Source organism: Mus musculus, chromosome 12 (assembly GCF_000001635.26).
Source record: "Mus musculus strain C57BL/6J chromosome 12, GRCm38.p6 C57BL/6J".
In the NCBI taxonomy this organism is placed as follows: domain Eukaryota; kingdom Metazoa; phylum Chordata; class Mammalia; order Rodentia; family Muridae; genus Mus; species Mus musculus.
In genome coordinates this window covers 53344147-53366980 of record NC_000078.6, presented here as the reverse complement: position 1 = coordinate 53366980, position 22834 = coordinate 53344147, and the positions used below count along the sequence as shown (strand labels likewise).

At 41.7% G+C, this 22834-nt stretch overlaps 1 protein-coding gene across 25 annotated transcripts in view; it reads right to left on the bottom strand.

Annotated features, from left to right (window-relative positions):
- The window catches only part of Npas3 (neuronal PAS domain protein 3), an 824148-nt gene that overhangs the window by 705193 nt on the left and 96121 nt on the right, over positions 1-22834 (bottom strand). For 21 of the 25 annotated variants that reach the window (XM_006515941.3, XM_030246748.1, XM_030246749.1 and 18 more), the window contains exon 2: positions 12547-12636. The exons of 3 other annotated variants lie outside the window; for them this stretch is intronic. In XM_006515941.3, coding sequence (XP_006516004.1) covers positions 12547-12636 — 90 coding nt within the window. Of the gene's footprint in view, positions 1-12546; positions 22535-22834 lie in introns of those variants that run through there. One more of the 25 variants, XM_030246753.1, reaches the window with a different exon arrangement.

Sequence of the window (22834 nt, the reverse complement as noted above, 5' to 3'; positions counted from 1 at the left end):
TCATAGCTATATACCAAGTATATTTTAATCATACTTAGTAAAATCCTTTCTCACTGAATACTTTGCCTTCATGCTATGCTAATAAAAAACAACAGAAAAGTACCAGTTTATGCCCTGAACTGTTGTGCCTGTGAAACACTACATGAGTGCAAACCCCAGGTCCAGGAAAAGAATATAACCCTAACTTTGCAGTCCAGCCGATACTCTGACACTCACCTCACTTGCTCTGTCCATGAGTGATGGAGTTGTTTGGACTTCATGCTACTTTCAAATAATGATCCACAAAGTTAATCCAAACAGCTTTCTAATTCAACATTTGCCTGCTACTCGTTGACAACTACTGTCTGTACGCACAGTCGTATGGGATATAGGAAACAGGTCCAGGATTACTGAGCTCAGACAGAAGTTGAGTGCCTCCCTCAAGTGCCAAGCACAGGGAAAGCAGAATTAAGCTGCTCTTCAAAGCCCTCTGGTGCTAAGAGACTACCCAAGTTCCAGAGCAGCAATGCATGTACCTTCCTGGATTGGGAACCAAATAAGTTGCTGATGATAGGAGGGATAAAAGCTACAACAACCCACACTCAAATAAAAGAAAAAAAAAATGAACAAGAAGAAGGGAGATATTAGGCATCGAAGTATAAACATGGAGGGGAAAAGAGTAATTTCCTGTGTTAGGGCAAAAAAATATTATTCCCTCTCTGATGGGATCTCATTGCTTTTATGTACTAGGAAAGTCATATCTATCCTGAAAATTATTTTTCTCATTTTAATACACATTCAACATTTTAAGCTAAAAATAAGAAAACACTAATATTCTTATGTATTAGATATTTAAATGTTGTTTGATAGTCTGTCAATCAAATGCTATGCCAGAAAGGCTGCTGACCAGCCTCCATTACCATCACCAACAGCAGGCAGGTAACAAGACTGAGCCCAATGAAATCTGTTATTTTTCCTCTCTGGACAAGAGAGAAAGGTTTACTTGGCAGGATCCTATTCGAACATTAGTCACACATCCGAGTTTGGGGTATGGATGACTAAGGAGCGATAGGGAGGGGAATGACTCCAAATGTAAGATGATCTTTCAACTAATTTTTCTCCGAGTACCTACTAAGGGATTGAGAGTAGTATTTGAGCACCTAGTGTGCATCAGGTTCTATTCTAATGAGCTTGTGTTTAGTAGTTCGTGAGGTCCCATGGTAAACCCTAGACCAGAACCAGAAAATAGGAAAACTTACAGAGAATGAGTAACATGTTGAAGATTGATCATAGAATATGGAATAGAATGGGGTTTGCTATGCCAGTGTCTCAACAGAGCCTGGACAGTGACCCCCACACTGTGGTACCCCAACTGCATTCAGTCCTACAGAGAAACAAGGCCCTTCCAAGGAGACTTTCAAAAAGAGTGAGAGAGGACTGACTGAATGACTTAAACACATTATCCATACATATTCTAATATAAATATCCAATCTTCAAATTGTGTCATTCCTCATCTCTAAGTTTGTGAACATTTGCATATATATATCATTGAATGATGCATGTATGGAAGAGAACAAGAGAAAATTTGAGACCTAATCTTGAGTTTAATGTTGATTTTTTTCTTTCCTATTCTTCTCCATCTCTTCTATCAGAAAATCAACTCTCCCTTCAAAATATCTTTCCCAGCCCTGGTTTCACATGTCTGTAATCCCAGCACTTGGGAGGTAGAGACAGGCAGATCTCTATGAGTTCAAGGCCAGCCTAGTCTACATAGTAAGTTGTAGGCTAGTCAAGTTTGTATAGTGAAATCCTGTCTCAAAAGACAAAAAAGAAAAATATATACAGGGTCAGTTTCAGGCCAGCCAAGGCTATATAGTAAGACTTTGTCAGAGAGTGGTGGATGGGGAGGAAAGAAAGAGATGGGGAAGGGAAGGGAAGGGAAGGGAAGGGAAGGGAAGGGAAGGGAAGGGAAGGGAAGGGAAGGGAAGGGAAGGGAAGGGAGAAAGAAAGAAAGAAAGAAAGAAAGAAAGAAAGAAAGAAAGAAAGAAAGAAAGAAAGTCAGTCTAAGCTCTTCCCACTAGCTCTATTATACTTGCAGTATGATCACTGAAGCCATAAATGGAGCCTCAATCCAGGTCTCCTGCCCCACTCTTGTTCTCTAAAGCATATATGCATATGTGTGGCTAGAAGCCAGGTTCAAGTAGATTACCAAACCTTCTGAGGCCTATCAGCTTTCAATGTGCTATCTACCATGGCCCTTGCCTATTCATTCACCCACTACATACCAGCTCCTCAGTGATGAACATGTCAGCACCTCTCCAGGTTCAGGGCCTTTACACAAACACTCCTCAAATCCAGAATGTTCTAGTCTCACTAGCTAAATGACCACCTCAGTCAATTCCTTATATTTGCCCAATTGTCATCTTCCTCATGGGGCCAGCCCACCTTGGCCAAGGAAGACCTAACATCTCCCTATCTTCTCTTTCTGTTCCATGGCACCGACCACTATTTAACACACTACACCCTCCTTCATTCTTCATGCATGATGTTTATTGCCTTGTCCAATGCTACCTAACTTTGAGCACTAATATTATCAGTCTTTGTTCACTTGAGTATCCCAAAGAGTAGTCCCTTGTTATTTCTAAGTACTCAATTAAGAGGCCAATTAAAGAGAAAGATCACTGTGGATAAAACTAGAGAGGCTCCACAGAGGAGGAAAGACAAGGATCCAGTACATGAGCTCCAGCTGCCATTCATGGGCAGAAACTGAGACAGCCTAACGAGACAAGGAAGCTAGAAGGAGACTGGATCAAGATGAGTAGTCGCTTTGAACCACTGGCTGAGATTACAGACACCATACATAAGAATAAGCAGCAAATGAGCAGGGGAAAAGGTTGAACACAGCACTGAAGCTGGTAAGGTAACTCAGCAAGAAAGGAAAAGCTTGCATTTGCTAGCATGGACTACTGGATACATAGGATCACAGTATTTATGTATCTGGAGCTAATAGTTCAAGGAGATAAATAAGTCTCATTTGGCATTTGCAACAATCTAGGCCTGAAGTGATGCCCTGAGTTAGGAAAACGAGAAAAGAAGTCTTTCCAAAGCTCTAAACAGAAAATCCGAGGCAAAAGAGGCAGAATGAAAGATAATTCCAACCACAGAAATTAAAACAAGACAAGTGCGAGGTTGGAGAGGAACTTTCTGGGGATGGTACCATAGTCTGTTTCTAAGAAATGGTTGTGCTGTCATGTAGAAAGCCTTGAATGGGAGAAGGTGAAAGTCCTGATCGACAGGCCAGCCTTGTCCTGCCACAGCCATAAACAAAGCATAGTTTACCACGATGCTTTGAGAAACAATTAGCTATTTCTATGGACATGCTTACAAATGTATTGGCTCTTACCCACAGAGGCCGAATTAAGGTGGGATGCACGTAGAAATGCAGAGTCTAAAGTCAAGAGTAGAGCCTGATAAAAGGCAGCTACAATCAGGGGCAATTCTATCTGTGTCCTCACTGAGATGTAGACATTATTCCACATCAGGGGAACTACAGTTCCTAGGCATATGTGTATAGTTTTACGTGCAAAGGACACTGGCCTCCCTTCCTCTGTAGGGACATCCTGATAAGTCCTAGAGTCTTGTATTTTGCAGATGGTTCTTAATTGACCAGCCTTAAACAGAGGATGTGTCTGAAGTAACGTACCATCCTGCTCCAAGGGCCAAGGTGAAAGGCAGCAGACAGGATTCTCATTCCCTCCCTGTGCCCCCTTTTCCTCCCCCCTTCTTTTTCTCTTTCTCCCTCTTCAATGTATATATGAATTCACCAGATTGCACCTTATTAGCTGTGTGAACTAGCAAATTGACTTTGTTGAGCCTTCATGTTCCCCAAGTGCAAAATCAGAATGCTGCCTGCTTGAGGTAGCACAAATGGATCAATTATAAAAATCCCTGAAACCAAAGACTCCTGTTTGCATCATGCTAGTAGTCTCTGTCCCTCCAGCATTAGCCTTGCCTATGTGGAAAAGCAGCAAACACAGACATAAAGTGGAGAAACCGTCCCATGTCACTGGTCTGCTTGTCAGCACTGGACTCAGGCATCACTCCAACACTCCCCTTACAACAGTGTGCTAAGTGGAAACCTACCCCTTCTATAGACACCAATCACAGGCTGAGGCCACCTGGCAAGTTTCTGCAGGGGAGGAGACTCTGAGCTGCTGCAGCTGCCCCCCTTGTTACCCATCAGGAAGTCCCAGGGAGGGCATGCTGCTTCCCCAGAGCAAAGAGCTTCTGTCATTGCTCTCAGGACTTTCTTTACCAGGACATCCAGATGCCCCCAACACACACAGGACAGAAGGTTTTCTGCCCCAGGGAGCCAGACTTGCTCAGCTTTGCCCTTAAAATTGTTCTCTTAATGGAGCCGAGAGAGGAAGCATAGAAAAAAGATAGGTTGTGTACTTTCCAGTTTCAAGCAGGGCAACACTGGACTGGGATTCACCAGGAGCATGCCTGACCATCAATTGCCAAAGAAATGACACCTTGGTGAGAGGTAACATCAAACAAATGCTCAGACAAAAGCAGACAGTCACCAGCTGGAGAGGGGGCCCACTGCATTCGGTAACACGCGTGGGCAAGCAAAGAGACTGAGGCCTGGGGGAACTTTGCAAGAGTTCTGAGGAAAGGGAGAGGGAAACATAGTTCTTTGAATGTTGCAGAGAGGGTCCATTTGGTGACATAAACCTCAAATACCAAAAGCATTCTCTATGTCATATACGTCACGGGATGCTCATGGAAAAACCACCAAAGCAGCACTCTTCACTTGATGGTCTATGGACCAAAATCCTCAATGCACCCAGCCTTCTCCTTGCTTTGAGAAGGAGAGCTAACGGTCTTTTACACAATATGCAAAAGTCTCTTTTTCAGTAAGCGAGACAATGGTGGCGCAGAGCTGGCAGGTGAGAGACTGTAATATTCTGTGTAATAACTTAGCAGTTACTCTCCTGCATGTGTGCATCTGGATCTTACAAGGATTTGTGTTCCTATATTCTGCCACTTGCAGAATACAAGAACTGAACTGAGCCTCTTGCAGGATTTCCACATTCCAATAGTGTACTATCTCTACATAAAAATAATAATGAGCTGGTAAAGACTCTTTTTTTTTTCTGTTGCAAATCTTCTCACTAATCAGTTTATCTCTGGTTCTTGCCAGAGGAATTTAAAGTCCCCCAAAATGCAAGTGATAAACATCCAAAACCTTGACACGAGCTACGCCAGCAAAGGCTCCTCTGCAGAAGACAGTTTGCACGCAGGAGTACACCGCAGGGCCTCCAGCTTCCCCTGCACCCTTAGCCCTGGAAACTTCCCAGCTAATCCATTTGTGGACCAATGCACAAAAACCCACCCGGGAAACTGGGATATGCCTGCAAGGAGGACATGCAGGTACACGCAATGGTACTAAATCCAGCCAGGACAGACTCCGGCATGGTAGGGGTCGCTCTCTTTGAGTGTTACAGATACAAATGCCAGTTCCAGCACTTCTTCCCTTCCCTTCTACAGGACTAAAATACGGTGCATCTGTATTTATAAAGAACTATCCCAAAAGGAAAGAAAAAACCGAAAACCTATGGCCGTGAAGGGAAACACTTCACAGACGACTGTGGGGCTAGAATCAAGCCAGATCCATTTTCCTCCACCTGCAGTAATGACTAAATTTGATCACATGAACTTTTGATCACAAAAGGAGTAGCTCGTCATCAGAACGAACGTAATTCATTTCGCTCTGACACATGAACTAAGCCCAAAGATTCAACTAAAAGATCTGCCTACGATACAGATAAAGCTTCCGTTATGGTGAATGCATGTATTACAACCATAGTTCACACATGACTATGAATTCCCAGTTAGTGTTAAAACCTGAACACAGGCACAGGGGTGTAGCTGCCTGTTCCTGAAACCACCTTTTGGGAACTTTGAACACAGTCAGCAGTGTCAATAAACGGCTTGCTCCACCTCCATTCCTCCCAGAATGCCATGCTCTACTCTCTGATCTCAAGTTTGTGGGGTTCTACATCCTGCGGTCTGTGTCCCACAGGTGTGTCTGTAAAGAATTACTTTCTAAAATGTAAGTAGTCACTTCTCTCACAATGAAAATACACACTCCAGTGAAGGCAGTTAATATACCTGCATTCTAAACCATCCTGCCTCAACTTCCTTTTTTTTATTCTCTGTCACTGATACACCCTAAATTAGAAGTGGTCGACGAATGCACGGGACTCCTCAAGCAGGAGAAGTAGTCAGTTCAAGAGAGGTTCTGAACTGGCTTCATGATGAGAGAATCGTCCTTCATGTCTGCAAGTGAACTTGACTAACCAACACCAGGTAAAGCTCACCGTCTTCCTTTCAAAGCATGCAGAATAAGCCTCAAGGCCCAGCGCTGAGGAAGCTCTGTGCACTTTTTGGTTTCCTTCCAAGCCACCTCCTGCGTGATTCCCCAGGCTGTGCTGCACCTCGGCTCAAGCACGCCTCAGGGCTCTCACGGGGTGACTGTCCTTCAGCCTGATACCATTGCTCTCCCCTCCTCGCCAGCCTCACCTATTTCTACCCGTCTTCTGCTTTCCCATGCCTACATTGTAAAATTCATAATGTGCCACACTTGGAAAGCCCGCCTCTCAACCCGAGTCACTCTCTGAGGCACCTCTGCTTTCAAGAGCCTTGATGCATTCTTGATACAAAAAGGTCAGTGTCTAACATGCAGACTCTATGGGGCTGCTGGACAAAGTTCCCCCTCTATGTCTGACTCTTTTTGATTCTCTGTTATTGTCCGCTTCAAATACAACTGGCGTATGTTATTCTAATATAATGGAAAAGATCATGTAATAGCAACCAATCAATCAAGCTAAAGAAGTGGCTAGCCCTTCAGCACAAGTGACCAATTACCCACAGCTGCTCTATGAGGCACATACACTTTATGCTCTTTCTCTGGCCTGGTACATGACAGTATTAGCATACAGACACATCACAGTCATGTAACCATGGGGTCAACTCTTCTCTTCCTGGGCCCTGTCCATTTCTAGACACAAGAATTCTTGGACAAAAAGAGGCATAACATTGACCTGGTTAGAATACCCCCATTCAAGATGTGCTATTTTGTAAAAGAAAAAAAAAAAACACTCCTTTAGATTTGTTCATTGTAACACACAGAGTCCTAGGTAGACAGCTTGGACACCAAAGGAATTTACTACCCAAGCCTGGAGATCTGAATTAGATTCCCAGAGAAGCGCCTGATGAAAGGAAGAGAACTGTCCTCTGACCTCCTCAAGTGTACCACGGCCCACGCACCTCCTCCTAACACACACACACACACACACACACACACACACACTCTCTCTCTCTCTCTCTCTCTCTCTCTCTCTTTATATATATATATATATATATATATATATATATATATATATATATATATAATGTTAATTTATTTCAGTCCAAAGTTTTATAGGTTCACACAGGTCCGCAGTGAGCAGTGCAGAGCACGGCTCTCCATGGAGAGAACCATCTTTTGAAGCTCTAAGTAGGTAGAAAAGTGCAATGAACCTCACAGAAGAGGGAGAGTGGTTTGGTGCAGAGTAGAAAGTTGGAAACTAACCTTACAATCTTGCCCACTTGACCCTGTTGCTTTAAGCAGCAGCAGCAGCGATTTAAGGCACATACAAACACATTCTCGTCTAGATTACTCTGTATTAGCTGCACTTCTGAGCCAAGGTCCCCTGGATGGGGCCTTTTCATTGAACAGGAGTCTCAAGGTGCTTACTGCAATGTGCCACATGTCTTCGGGCAATGCTGGTGACAGATGGCAGTCCCTTGGAGTTGGTCTTTCCTAAAAGCTGTTGTGCTGACTAGTCTTGCACACAGCCTAAATGATATGCTATTTTAGTGCAAATCCTTGAATCACAGGGGCCCAGCTCTATCTAAGGTGTACTGCAACTTAAACTCTGGAGTTCATATTACCTTTCTAACTTAGTTAATCCCCCACTATGTTTTTTTTTCAGTGCTAGAGATCATATCAGAGTTTTGTACATGCTGTCTACCTCTGATCTACCCCTCCACACACACACTTTTGAGTATGTGTCTACATATATGTGTGTAGTATGTGTGGGTACTTGTATGCACAAGACCACACAAGCACAAATGTGTTTATGTATATGGAGGCCAGTGGTGGATATTGCTCTCCACCTTATTTTTGAAGATATGGTTCCTCCCTGGACCTCCAGATCACTGATTGTCCGGACTGAGTGACCAGTGAGTTCCAGGACTCCCCATCTTCATCTCCTCCCAGACCAGCATGAGATTGCACACCATGCTGGACCTTGCTCTTTGTGTGGGTGCTGGCTAGGCCCTCATTGTGAGTAGTGGATGCATTGTTAGATTTTTCTATAACAGGATCAAGCTATATAGCTCAAGCTAGCCTGGAATGCAAGATCTACCTGCCTCAGTTTCCCTAGTAATGGAAGTACAAGTGTGAACCATCAAGCTTGGCCCAGATAATCTTGATACTTATAGTCTTCTTTCTACAATGCAATATCCTATGGATGAATGTTCCATAAGTAAACACTTTCCTGATCTCATTTAAAAATAAAACTTGAGTGGTGTTGCATGCCTTTAATCCCAGCACTTGGGAGGCAGAGGCAGGAGGATTTCTGAGTTTGAGGCCAGCCAGGTCTACAGAGTGAGTTCCAGGGCTACACAGAGAAACCCTGTCTCGGAAAACTAAATAAATAAATAAATAAATAAATAAATAAATAAATAAATAAATAAAACTTGGCCCTGTGCGGTGGCTCAGCAGGTGGAGGTACTGGCTCCCATGACTGATGACCTGGATTTGACCTCTGGGACTCACATGATGGAAGCTGGGATACAACTGACATTAGCTGTCATCCTCAGACCTTCATGTGTGTGCTGGGGCATGCTCTCTCCAATGCATGAAATTAATTAAATATAAATTTGATATGTTCTGTTAAAATTTTATTTTACCTTAAATGTTTCTGGACTTGTAGGATTTTTTTTTTTAAAAAATTCATACAGTATATTCTATCATTTTCCCCTCCTAATTCCTCCAAGATATTTCCTACAAGGTAAATAAATAAATTATAATATACATTTTTAAATAGGTGAATAAAAACTGTTATCTTCCCCTTTCTGATTTTCTATATTGCTCTTACTTTTACACTTTAAAGATTGAAAAAAACCCCACAATTGTCTCAATTTGGAAAGAACATTGGCTCATCCCAATCAAATCCAGTAACTTATAGACGAGTTTACTACAAATTAGGGTATATTTTTTAGTCTATTAATGCAGTTAAAAATAAAAAGAATTATCATTAATAAACTGGAACTGTAGGAGCAGCTAATGATGGGTTTTACATCTATATTAGTTTAATAACTTTTAATATTTTTGAAATGGTCTAACCATTTGAAGAATGCCAAGTAAAATCTAAATGAACTCGAAACTCACAATAGTTATAAAACCACAGGCTAACACTGGAAGGAGTCTGAGTAACACCATGCCGGCGAAGGCTGAGCAACCACTTGTGGGGGGCATGATATGTAGCAGTTTCCAGTTTGTGTGGTGCAAAAACCCTTCTTCTAATTCCACCTGTCTAGCACAAGGTCATTCATCACACGGAAAGAGGTGGATGCACCTGGACTGATCGGAATTGTTTACTGTACATCCCTGGATATGATACACGGATTGTACAGCCTCCTCCTACGGGTGGCCCTTCCAATCTACTGTATCCTGGATCTATAACGACACAGGCCCATATGTTCTATTTATATTTATTTACCTGACCCTGTATAACAGCATTTCTCATTTTGGAAGATGGGGAAACATGTAGAGACCAAAAGGAAATGCATTTTCTCTCTTGACCACTCAGCACATACATGTGCAGTTGAATCTACACGTGTGGCCGAGAGAAACAAAACAGAAGCTTTAACAGATAAACACGTGAGAACTTACAACACATGAAAATATTCTGCTCTTTTCTCTCTCATCACTAAATTAAACCCATACCTCCTGTTTGGGTTGTGACCCAGAGCTCAAAAACAATTCAGCCATACAGGCCACAAGCTCACTGAAGACAGGCTAGTATGGCATTTGCCTGAGTTGTTACTGTACCTGGTAGTAATTATGGAGGTCCAAGAAGGCAAAGCAATTTTCCCAAATATCCAAAAACTATAGTTGCTAAATGATGCCTCTAAGCAAGTGGATAACATATGTCATCCAATCAGGATGGTTAACACTTCACAATAAAAGCTGGACGGTCTCCCAAGACAGCTACTCCTTCACCGGAAACTGACAACGGGCTCTTTAAGATCTTGTCTTTCCTCATCACTGACAAAAGTTTAGCCCATTGCTCACCAAGGTTTTGTGTCTCCGCCTAGAGAGCAGATCTGAGTGATCATCTGTTTCACTATTCCTACCATCCCTAACTGCAGTAAAAGATGCCACAGTTCCTACAAAATATCTCCAGGCTTCTAAAAAGCAGAGCTATGACAACACTGGTTAGTAAATAGATGGAATAAACAGAATCTCTGTCACACACCCTAACACCAGCTTCCCAAGAACCAGAGATACTAGAGGTGAGGTCAACACTCGGGGAAAAGAAGATCTAAAGCCAGAGACTCTCCCCATCAGCATGCCTGCACTCTGCACACTCTCTACAGGTGCCTCGGAATGCACACGCCCGTGCCAGACAATGCGGTTAAGCATCCTCACAAAAACACACACCACTATTAATCATCTTAGTGACAGTGCTCCAGTTGAACATCGTGGGGATTTCCTCCCCTTCTTCATCATTTATTTGCCAATATTTCCTTGTTATGAATATCCCCCAAGTGACTTTCCCCAGCAGTCACAGCTGTGCTGCCTATAGTGCCTACCTAGACTACAAATACCAGTGACTCTTAAAACAACAACAAAAGCCCCAGAGATGACTCCTATGGATAAAGGGGGAGTGAGGCTTAGCATAGACCCAGGGCCCACCATGCTCCTTACTTTACACTGACACACCTCAGCCTTTAAGCAGATGGTAATGTCAGACAAGTGAAGCTGGCTTGATTACAAATGAACAATAGGTGACTGCTGGTAGCCATTATTTGAAGGGTCAACAATCAATTGCTGCTTCAGTGTGTCCTTGAAGGACTGCTTCCTATACAACAGAAAGCTTCTTAAAAAAGTATCCACACCACAAGAAAAGCACATATCACCAACAAATTACAGAAACCTAGCCTCTGGGACACACACATATAAAAAGGCCTCATGTAAGTTTGAGATGAACCATGGTAAATATGCAGTCATGCAGCCATTATCAAACACACTTATAAGGCACTAAGGCAGGGAACAGTTTCAGCTGCTTCTGGGATCTACTCCACGGCAGTTCCACGTCTTCACAGCCACCAGCCTTTCCCACCTCTCTTAAAAATGGACACCTTGAAATGAATCTCTCTTGAAATAACTCTCTCTTGAAATGTCCGCTAAGGAATGGGTGATGGCAGAGCCCATCAGCTTATAATCAGAACAGGATTTTAGGGAGGGAGCAGTTTGTTCTTTCCAAAAATAACATTCTACTGTAAAAAAATAAAATAAAAGTATAAAGACAAAACCACAGCACAGTATATTTGCAAAACATACGCAGGAGAACTGACGCCTTCTGGGGAATTGTGTTAACAATGCATTTTCTATAGGGAAATTTGATGTTAATCTCTCTTCAACAACTATTCCATAATTGTTTTGGAAAGCATATATTTTTATTCTTTTCCAGAAGACTCCGAATGGACCATTTCGGAGGGGAACAAAACTCAACTTCCTTCTGAGCAAAAGCAACACAAATCAAACTCTGCTGTATTAAAACACCACTCCCTCCCCAGAGCAGCAGGTTCACTTCAGCAACAGCAACCATACCTCATCAGCCAGCTTGTAGATGCTGTTAAGTAATGGACAGAGCAAAAGGCAGCAAAGACAGAGGACTCAACTTCAATTTAACTGTCCTGTAAGGTACATAGTAATTAGCTGCAAAGCTCTGAAATCTTAGCTAGCATGTTAAGTCTGCTACATGACAGTATAATTTGACTTCTTAAAGGATTATGCAAATTACAACTCATCATTCCATTACAGGATTGAAAAAAAGTGACAGCTAATTTATACATAACACACCTTTCAAATCCCTAAGATGCGTAGCACCTGTGCGATGTATTTTGCTGAGATTTTCTTGCACATAAGTACTTGTTTATTGCAATATAAAGAAGCTTACCTAAGAGCTTTAATACAGTTATTTAAAAAAAAACTTTTAGACCACAATTTCAAAATAATAGACTCCTCCCACCCTTGATTTCAGAGGTAAAATTTTTGGTTTTGTTGTTTTGGTTTTGTTCCATTTGATTTGCCTTTTCCCCCCCAGTATAAATTTGATTTAAAAAAAAAATAAGGTTTAACACAAATATACTATTTGAATAGCTGGCAACCACAAGCACTGATGCACGAGCCAGAAGGCAGACTCACAAAGATTTCAACATACTTCTGGTAGGTAGATTCACAGTAGATTCCGTCATATCTGTAGATTTTCCTACATTCTGATTGGTTGGGCAGAGGATGCTGGGCAGTTATTCTGTAGAGGCATCAAAAACAGATAGACATGACTAGAGAGCGGGATGCAGGATAACAAGTGTGCTGAAATGTAATCATTTTGCTCTTTACCCCTAGGCTCTACTCACAACTGTAATGTGTACACTGTAGCTACTCACAGCTACAATGTGCACATAGCTACTCATAACTGTAATGTGTACATACACTGTAGCTAATCGGCTGTAATGTACACAGACAATGTAGCTACTCACGGCTGTCCTGTACACAAATGCTATCACATATGAGCTCCCACTCTAGAGAGCCCCAGTCAGGCAAAAGCAAGTGTTTTGATTCTTTGTGGGAACAACCTTACTTTTAATCTCAAAGTCATAAAAGTAGAAGAAAATCAGGACAAGGGTCTAAAGCTAAACTCACTCTACAGTCCCCATGATTATTTTCTAAAGGAAATGTTAAAAACAAATATCATTAGTGTTTTTGTTACAGGACTGTCATTAATCCAATCATGCGTTACAAGAGGAGGCAACTGTAAATTAGCTATAAAACCAAAGTTGGGTTAATATGTTTTCAGCTTTATTCAATTTATGTGGAGTTTGTACACTCCTGGTTTCTAAAGGGATGTAACACAGCTTACAGAACTGAACCCAATTAGGGATAAAAACACAAGCAAGGCCATCGGGAGCGAGGGTTAGATGTTAACAGGCACCTGAGATGAGCTGATTACGGCGGATCCAGGTTTCTTGGCAGTTAAGGCAAAAAGGGGGGTAAAGCTTACACAGTTTTTCTTTGTATCACTTAAGCATATAAATTCATCTGAGACTCCCCGCATTATAGAGACATAAAATGCTGAGAGGCATTTTCTGACCATTTCCTTCTATTGAAAATCTCTTCATTCAGGGGGAAGAGTACAAAAGGAACCTATCTCGTTCTGTTACAGTGGAAAGTCATGAAATTTAATCAATACAAAATATCAGTAAGAGTACCAAGCAGTTTGCTCTAATAGTGCTAACAGAACGTAACATAATATCTAATCTTCTAGCATATAACATATTTGCATTTATATATATGCATATATAGTTATATATTTTGCATATGCATATGCACACACACACAGTACTCCCCTTCAGTAGTAATTAAATCATGTAGTGCATCCTATTTTATAAAAACTCAGATGAGTCTTTTCTAATTTCTGTGTGCTTCTAATGTCATTAAGTTTACTTAATATTTCATAAAGTCCAATATACCTGGGGACAGCACTTTATAACAAGTTAAGTTCTATTTTGGAGCTGTATTGATATGCTTCCCTCAGATATTATTTAACATGTTCTCCGTCTTATAATCAGCCTGGCCCCAAATCTCTTATTAAATTTAGTCGGCCAACAGTTCTATTTATAATTAATCATTTGCCCCTTGTTTAAAGTGATTTTTAAACCCCATTTGATTATTGCACTCAACTTCTAGCATAAATGCACTCATTAACTACCACCGGAATTCCAAAGGTTTTCATTAACCTATGTGGTATTTCATTGTAAAGCGGATCTGGGAAGGCAGGAAACATGAACAGCTTGAAATGAAGAGAGAGCTGGTTTGAAAGATGCAATTACAAGGTCGACCTGACAAATTCGTTTTAGCCATTAAGTCCACAAAAACAAATTCTGAGGAGAGTTTTTAAGCAATGACATTAGATGATATAAATTTAGAAATTTTTTAAATGTATTTGATGAGATCGCACTGAAGTACTCTGCATTTCTGTTCAGTGTCTTTATGCTTTAAAGTTGATTTCTTGTAGTTTGCTCTAAGCTAAAGACCTAGAAAGCATTTGCATAGGAACAGATCTAAGCTGACTCTCTCCCAGCCATTCCGTAGCCATCTCATATGGCTATTGGGTAAAGACAGAGAGACAAAGTAAATAAAATGGACTGTCCCCTTCACCAGCCCCCTTTAATGACAGCCAAGGTTATAATGAAGTTTTGATTTGCCTGCTGCATTCCGTTGAGAAAACTGTCTGGTGTAAAAATAAATAAATATATAAATAACAGACAAAACCCTCTCCAGGAGACAAAGCCCCCGACCACCATTTACTTAACACTTGGTGTTTCTCCTTTCTTGCTACAATAGATTATTAACCAAAGGCTTTTTGACTTCCTTTTCTTCACCTGATTTTTGTTTTTAAAGGTTAAACACTACCGGTAAAAAGTTCAAGTACACCTTTCAATCGTGAAACTCTTAGGAAGCACAGGGTCTGCCTGTCAGACAGTCCACTGTCCTCCCTTCCCGTCAGTCCTGTCCGGATGGGCTCATCATCCAGCCCAGGGTAGGACTTAAGTGCATTTACATACACGGGATACGTGTAAGCTATGACTAATTTTAACTCACGGGGCAGAATTTAAATAATTAGTTACAAGAAGTCAAACTAAGGGAAAAAGGAGGAAAGAGATGGTTGGAGGCAGAGTAGTAAATTGTTCCATTTTTGCAGGTAATCTAAATGCAAACTAGAAGCAACTTATCATGAGAATGGATTTTCCACCATCTGGTCAAATAACAGGGGATTTGTCTAGTGGCGGGCAAAGAATGGAATGATGTGGGAAAGATTAGCGGGCAAGTCCTACAGTTAGCTAAAATGTATTTTGTGCAAACAGGAACAGATGACGCCTTAACAATTACACCTGTCAAAAACTCCAGAAAGCAATCCATCTCTGAACAGCCCAGTTGAAAACAGGCTAGTTCATAACAAAATGAATTTTTTTTAAACAATTGCCAGCCATAACAGTTTGATGCATGACAAGCTTCGGAAGTCACATTTCACGTTCAACTGAAACCTTAACTAACTGGACCCTGGCTTCCAGTGATAAGTAAGATATTAGACCCTCTAAAAATGTTGAAGCCATATAAATGGCAGGCATAAAAGCCACAAAAGCAAGGAAATTTGAAATTAGCAACAAAAAACCAGAAACAAGGAACTGCCGTGGACATATCCTTTGGGGCCCCCGTACCCTCACTGTCCTGGCACTGCTGCTGTCCGGGTACCATGGACTCTTTCCAGGGACAAGTGTCCCTCTGCTGTGGGAGTATTAGCCCTAGAGTTGAAGACCAGTGAGCTCATCGTGATAAGGTTCTGCAGACATTCCAAGGAATTTTATTTGCTGACCTTCATAAATGCTGGCAGTCCTCTGGAGTTTATAGGAGTGCGCTTGTTTGTTTGTTTGTTTGTTTGTTTGTTTTTCCCTTGTTTTTTTAAGTTGATAGTCTGAACTTCCGTAGTAGCCCAGCCTACATCATTCCATATTAATCTTCACACTTGGGCAGTTCTATCATATTCCCCAGAGATCCCATTATAATACATACAGCTCAGACCCAGATTGGTAATGCATTTGGGTGGTGACAGTGGTTCTTGCTTAGTGTGTATCAAGCCATATAATCTATCACAGATCTAAAGACTGTCTGTGTTTTTAAATACATCTAGAAATACTTAGAATTTACTACTATTTTTTTTCTTTGAATATAACAGTGACTCTTGGGTACTCTCCTGGAGGAGATTTTTCTCAACAGATATGTGAACTATAGAGGTTATGAAGACTACATGAGAACTTCATTGAAAAACTGTCTATGACTTTCTTTTTATTTGTTCTATTAAGTTACTATTCTAATAGCTATGCTGTTCATAATGTTAAGAGTTTAACTCCAAGTGTTTGAAAAAAAGTGAGTCTTTCTCTCATGGGGATTAGCTTCCTTTGATTCCTCTATGCCCTGTAAACAAAAGAGACTAGTACTTCATGTCTTCCATGCTAACACTGGGAGGCTACATCAGTCATGCTAAACAAAATTCACCCACTAAGTTCTGATGGCACCATCCATAGCCTTATGTGTAATGAAACAGGCATGGTGTTTCTCTGAGACATATGCGAACACACTGATATACTACACCAGGCAATGTGGTTAGGAGTTTGGTTAATATGAGAGGCACAGCTTCCCACGTAAAAATGGGAATAATAGAAAGTATCTGTTCTATAACATGCCTAGGAAAGTTAAAAGAAATATTTGTGGAAATCTCTTAGCTCTAAACTTTCACATATCAATAACATGATAAATGTTACCTTGTAATAACTTTAATTACCCTCTTAAATGCCAAAGTTACTGGAGGGTCATATACTTTGATAAACTCCAGGTATAAACTGAGAAACTTTTATTCCAAGTGAGTATTCTAATATTATCTTTTAAGACTTCCTGTGATGCTTTATGCTTCTTGCAGATAATTTGTTTATAAAGCTTTATGATAATTCATTACATCTAAGTTCAAGTAAATTAATATAACTTTTATCAAAATGACCTATTTACTTGATGAGCTTTTTGTCCTTAATAGTAATGTGCCAAGGAACAGAGGTTGGAGCAGCGATGCTACACCAAGCCCAGAAACCAGAGCAAAGAGGAACCAGATCCCGTTTGATAAGACGGACCCAAGACTATCCAGTTTCAGACATTGAAATGCTAACTTGCAAAAGAGGCTCATCCAGTACGAGGCAACAGAGAGGACTTAGATCTAAAGTTTTAAAGCCATAAAGAGGCATATTTCAACGGGGGTGAGGGAAGAAAGCCAAATGTCCACTTTTAGACAGGAATGAAAGGTGGGCTCAGGACAGACCAGATTCCTATTGTCACTGGTACACTGAGCTAGTCCAAACACCTAGTGAGTACATGTTGAAAGAGAGTTTTCAAGCACCAAAGTTGGAAAGGGAGACTCTACTTAGAAAGGAGGACTCTACTGGGAAGGGGGACTCTACTGGGAAAGAGGGAATCTACTGGGAAGGGGGACTCTACTGGGAAGGGGGACTCTACTGGAAAGGGGGACTCTACTGGGAAAGGGGGACTCTACTTGGAAAGAGGGACTCTACTGGGAAGGGGGACTCTACTGGGAAAGAGGGACTCTACTGGGAAGGGGGACTCTACTGGGAAAGAGGGACTCTACTGGGAAGGGGGACTCTACTGGGAAAGGGGGACTCTACTGGGAAAGGGGGACTCTAGTAGGAATGGGGACTCTACTGGGAAAGGGGGACTCTACTGGGAAAGGGGGACTCTACTGGGAAAGGGGGACTCTACTAGGAAGGGGGACTCTAGTAGGAAGGGGGACTCTACTGGGAAAGAGGGAATCTACTGGGAAGGGAGACTCTACTGGGAAAGAGGGACTCTACTGGGAAGGGGGACTCTACTGGGAAAGAGGGACTCTACTGGGAAGGGGGACTCTACTGGGAAAGGGGGACTCTACTGGGAAAGGGGGACTCTAGTAGGAAGGGGGACTCTACTGGGAAAGGGGGACTCTACTGGGAAGGGGGACTCTACTGGGAAAGGGGGACTCTACTGGGAAGGGGGACTCTAGTAGGAAGGGGGACTCTACTGGGAAAGAGGGAATCTACTGGGAAGGGGGACTCTACTGGGAAAGAGGGACTCTACTGGGAAGGGGGACTCTACTGGGAAAGGGGGACTCTACTGGGAAAGGGGGACTCTAGTAGGAAGGGGGACTCTACTGGGAAAGGGGGACTCTACTGGGAAGGGGGACTCTACTGGGAAAGGGGGACTCTACTGGGAAAGGGGAACTCTACTAGGAAGGGGGACTCTACTGGGAAGGGGGACTCTACTGGGAAGGGGGACTCTACTGGGAAGGGGGACTCTACTGGGAAAGGGGGACTCTACTAGGAAGGGGGACTCTACTGGGAAGGGGGACTCTACTGGGAAGGGGGACTCTACTGGGAAGGGGGACTCTACTGGGAAAGGGGACTCTACTGGGAAAGGGGGACTCTACTGGGAAAGGGGACTCTACTGGGAAAGGGGGACTCTACTGGGAAGGGGGACTCTACTAGGAAGGGGGACTCTACTAGGAAGGGGGACTCTACTAGGAAGGGGGACTCTACTAGGAAGGGGGACTCTACTGGGAAGGGGGACTCTACTGGAAATGAGACTTTGATTATGGCTGGAGAATGTTTCCAATCAGCCCTTTCCTCCAAGTGGTACCAGACAGAAGATCTTCAGCACTGCAGGAACTACTTCTGCCTTTCCTACTAACTCCTGGCTGCTAAAAAGTTTTACAGGATAATAAATTGAAGGCAAAAAAAAAAAAAAATCCAAGACTCTAACAGGGTAACTACAAAACATCTGAAATACTATATCCTCCTGTTAGCCAAACAAAGAGGAAGACATGAGACAAGGCTCACTCTTTATCTATCTCCCTCCCCCTGCCCTACCCTCCTCCCTCCCTCCTTCCCTCCTTTCCTCCCTCCTTCTCTCCCTCCCTCCCTCTATCTCTCTCCCTCTCTCTCCGTCTCTCCTCCTTGCACTTCTTGTCTCCCTGACCTTTGAGGCTTCCCATCTTTGCCTATTTCCTGGGAGTCATGTCCAGATATAGTTTAGGATCCAAAGCTTTGAGATTAAGCAGGTATCTATGCAACCGTGAGTTTCACCAAATGTGACATTGAAAGGAGGACAGTACTTTTCTGAATGTACGATGACAATCGTAAACAACAGTTTGTGTGCATTGTAATAATGTAAGCCTGCATCAGAGTATCTGGCATGAAACAAAGGGATCATAATCAAAATAACTACTAATTCACTTACTTAACAAACTTGGCTGCTGTCACTGGCAATCACTGTACAGGCACATCAACCATGCTAGCTAAATACTATATATGGCTGTTCACATGAGCCTGATACGTGGAAGCTGAAATTATAACTTCAGTGAAACTAAGATTTGACTACTCACAGAAGGGTCAAGCCAGCTTTGGCTGGGTTTTATAAGTTCAAAAACAAAATAAAACAAAGACAACAGTGCACTGATAGAAACTGAAGTTGTATATCCGATGGATACGCATACCGCATTCCTTCACCAGGGTGCTGTGTGCCTCTTAGATAATGAAAGCAATGGTGCTGTTGATGCAATTTCTATCTACCAGTGTTAGAACCTTATACTGTAAGACTTGACAATTGTCTGAGGTTCTCAGTGGGGAATGCCATTCTGCATCCTAGAGATCAGTTCTGAAGTGTACTAACTGACCAAACCCAGGACAGAACCATAGCAAGGCACAGAAAACAAAAAAGCAAAAGACATTGCAAACTGAAGTCCAGCATAGCTTGAGCTGCAATCCCACGAATGGTGGTAAAAGCTGTGTAGAGAGCAGCAGGCTAACATGGTTTTCCCAAAGCCAGGGCAGCTCAGAGGGGTGCACCAACTGTAGGAATCCTGTTACAAAGACTATTCCCAGAGGAGCAGCCTAAGGTCAGGCAAATGGAGTGAAAAGAGAAGTCTACAATGGGTAGCTCCTATCATTCATCCTTCCGGACTGTGTTACAGTGAACACATCTCTACTTATCCCACAAGAAGTCTATTTCCAGGAGTCAGAACACAACACAAAAATGATTGTGTGTGAATATATTAGGTCACCAAGAGAAGTGGATGACAATTTTGTGGATATTTGGTAGCCTTGAACACTGTCTGTACAACAGGAATGCATTTTCATGAAAATGCTAACTCTAAATGAGTACATTAGAACATGTATTCCACATAACTGTTGAGTAGGCAACTCTGGCTTCTAGATGATTCTTTTCTAGGAACTTATGTCTATATTTCTCCTTCAAATAAGAGCTAACATGGGAAGTGTTATTCCCAAAGCAAATTCTACTGAAAGGTCAATTCTACATGTAATCCTAAATAAACATTCCTAAATTTTTCGGATGGCATAGACTTTGTCTTTCATTAATGCATCACATTCTATACAGTGGTACCCAGGTGGACAGCTTTGAAAGCAGTAAAGGCATCTCACACAACCTACACTTTCACTAAAGAAACCAAGTCTAAGACAATCAAGAGAGAAAACAGACTGTACCCAGCATACAACTAGACACAGACTGATGTCCTATATTCTTGAGTACACTATATATACATTTAAATTCCAGTGCCTAGGAAACCTCAGCTCTTGTATTAGGAGGGCCCCTAACCAATGTCTTTATTGAATCTGTTTAAATCGTTTGGGGATTGAGTATTGACATGTTTCTATCAGTGTTTTCCTTTATGAGAACAATCATGTGTCCAAGGCTCATTAGAAGTAAGTGTAAATCATTAAACAGCTTGGAATACTTAAACAAAGACTTGCTCAATCCCTAGCCTTTGATATTATCTAGTTTTTGTTTACCAGCTGATTCCTCTCTAACACTTGCCCTGAATAGGAAAGGATATTAGCATGTATCGGGGAGTAACATTTAGAAATGGAAGTCAAATTTTGATTTCTGTTCTGATGATAAACTAATTTTATCATTATTGATTAATTTTTATATGATTGAAGAAAGAAAATAGGCAGTGAAGTTGATCACTAAAACTATTAATGTATCAATGGAAAAATAAGTGGCATATGAGTGATTTCATAGGGTAGCCACTAAACCCTTCTTCAGGCCAATTTTAACCCTTGGCTTTGAATTTCACCTGTCTATTAATGGCTTCCAGGTCTCAATCTTCAGCTCTTGTCTTAACCCAGTCCCCAATTCTGTATGTTCATCCATCTCTACTTAGAACTTCTACCTGATCTTTTGAACACTGAACCCTTCTATTTCCTGCATGAGTAGCTAGCTCTTCTATCCACAAAGCCCTTTTGTACTGTGCTCTTCATACCTGTTAAGGAAAATCTTCTTTATACATGTTCTGTTTGCAGACCACATGAGTCGCCATGCTCAATCACCAGAGCTTCCTCTTCCTAGCTATCCTGGTTGGGATCCACTGTCTGACTCCATCCCTTGTCTGCTGCTAAAGTATGAAGTCTAAGGAAGGGCATGCTTTGCAGTTTGGACTTTTGATTCAAAAAGCTGTTGTAGATATAACAAGGACAGTGAATATGTTCAGAGATGGAGATCTATGCTGCTGTCTTTGTGGCCCACTCCACTTTGACTCAGCCCAGGTTTCCTCCTTAGCCCAAAGGCTCTAGATATAAATGCATCTTCCATCAGGCTCATGATCCTCAACCTTTCTAATGCTGTGTCCCTTTCATATAGTTCTTCATGTTGTGATGACCCCCAACCATAAAGTAATTGTTACTTCATAACTGTAATTTTGCTGCTGCTATGAATTATGATGTAAATTTCTATGCATTCTGATGGTCTTAAATTTTAAGGTGTGGCCTTGGATGTTCTTTAATGGTAGGACACTTGCTTAGCATCTGAGAGGCCCTAAGGTTTGACCTCTAGTAATTAAAACATTCTGAAGTCTGAGTTGTGACCTGTGAAGCCTATGAGGTGACCCCTATGAGAAGGTCACTTGACCCCCCAAAGGGTTGGGACCCACAGGTTGAGAACTGATGCATTTGGTAATTAACCACTTTCTGCATAGCCTTAAGCCTATCACAAGCTACTTGGGATGGAAAAAAAAATAATCAACTCAAAGAAATGACCATTAGACTCCTGTCTACAACCTTCTTGCCCAAATGAACTATATTAGTAACTCTCATTGACAATAAAAAAATTTGAAGCCCTAAGACTAGATTGTATTAGGTTCATCTAGTCAAGAGGTGAATAAATCTGAGATAAAGGCATGCATGCCATCAGTAGCCAGGGGCTGCTTTGCTGCTTTGTTAACTAACATGCTAAAGAAGCACTTAGTGTTCAGGCTTTGGATCTCTTGCTAGATAGATTGGAATTAAAACAATATTGTGATTTGGATAAAAAATAAATTGAGAAATGGAAATTCTTCCAACCTGATTATGATAGAGAAAAATACTTGACTGGTCACAACTCAGACTTTAGAATGTTTTAATTACTGGAGGCCAAAACTTAGGGCCTCCCAGATGCTAAGCCAGTGCCCTACCACTAAAGAACATCCCTAGGCCACACCTTAACATTTAAGATATAGAATAGGGTTAAGATATACTAGAATTTAACAAATAAAATGTCATAAATCTATATATATGTATATGAATACATATATGGGTAAAAAGAAACTTCTGAAACTTTCATTTTACTCCTGGATAACACATGGTATCCTTGGAATCTGCCTTTGGTAGCCATAGTAACAGAGAAACCCAGCTTCCTTTGCAGCTAGGCACATCCATGTGACTATGTTCTTATGAATATAGGAAGAGCCGGAATGAGCACATGTTCTTCATGGGCCTAGAACTCTAGGCAATGGCTGTGTGCTCTGCCATAGCTTTCCTTTCCCAGGAGTTGTTCAGAAGTAACCAAAATAGCAGCTTTCATTG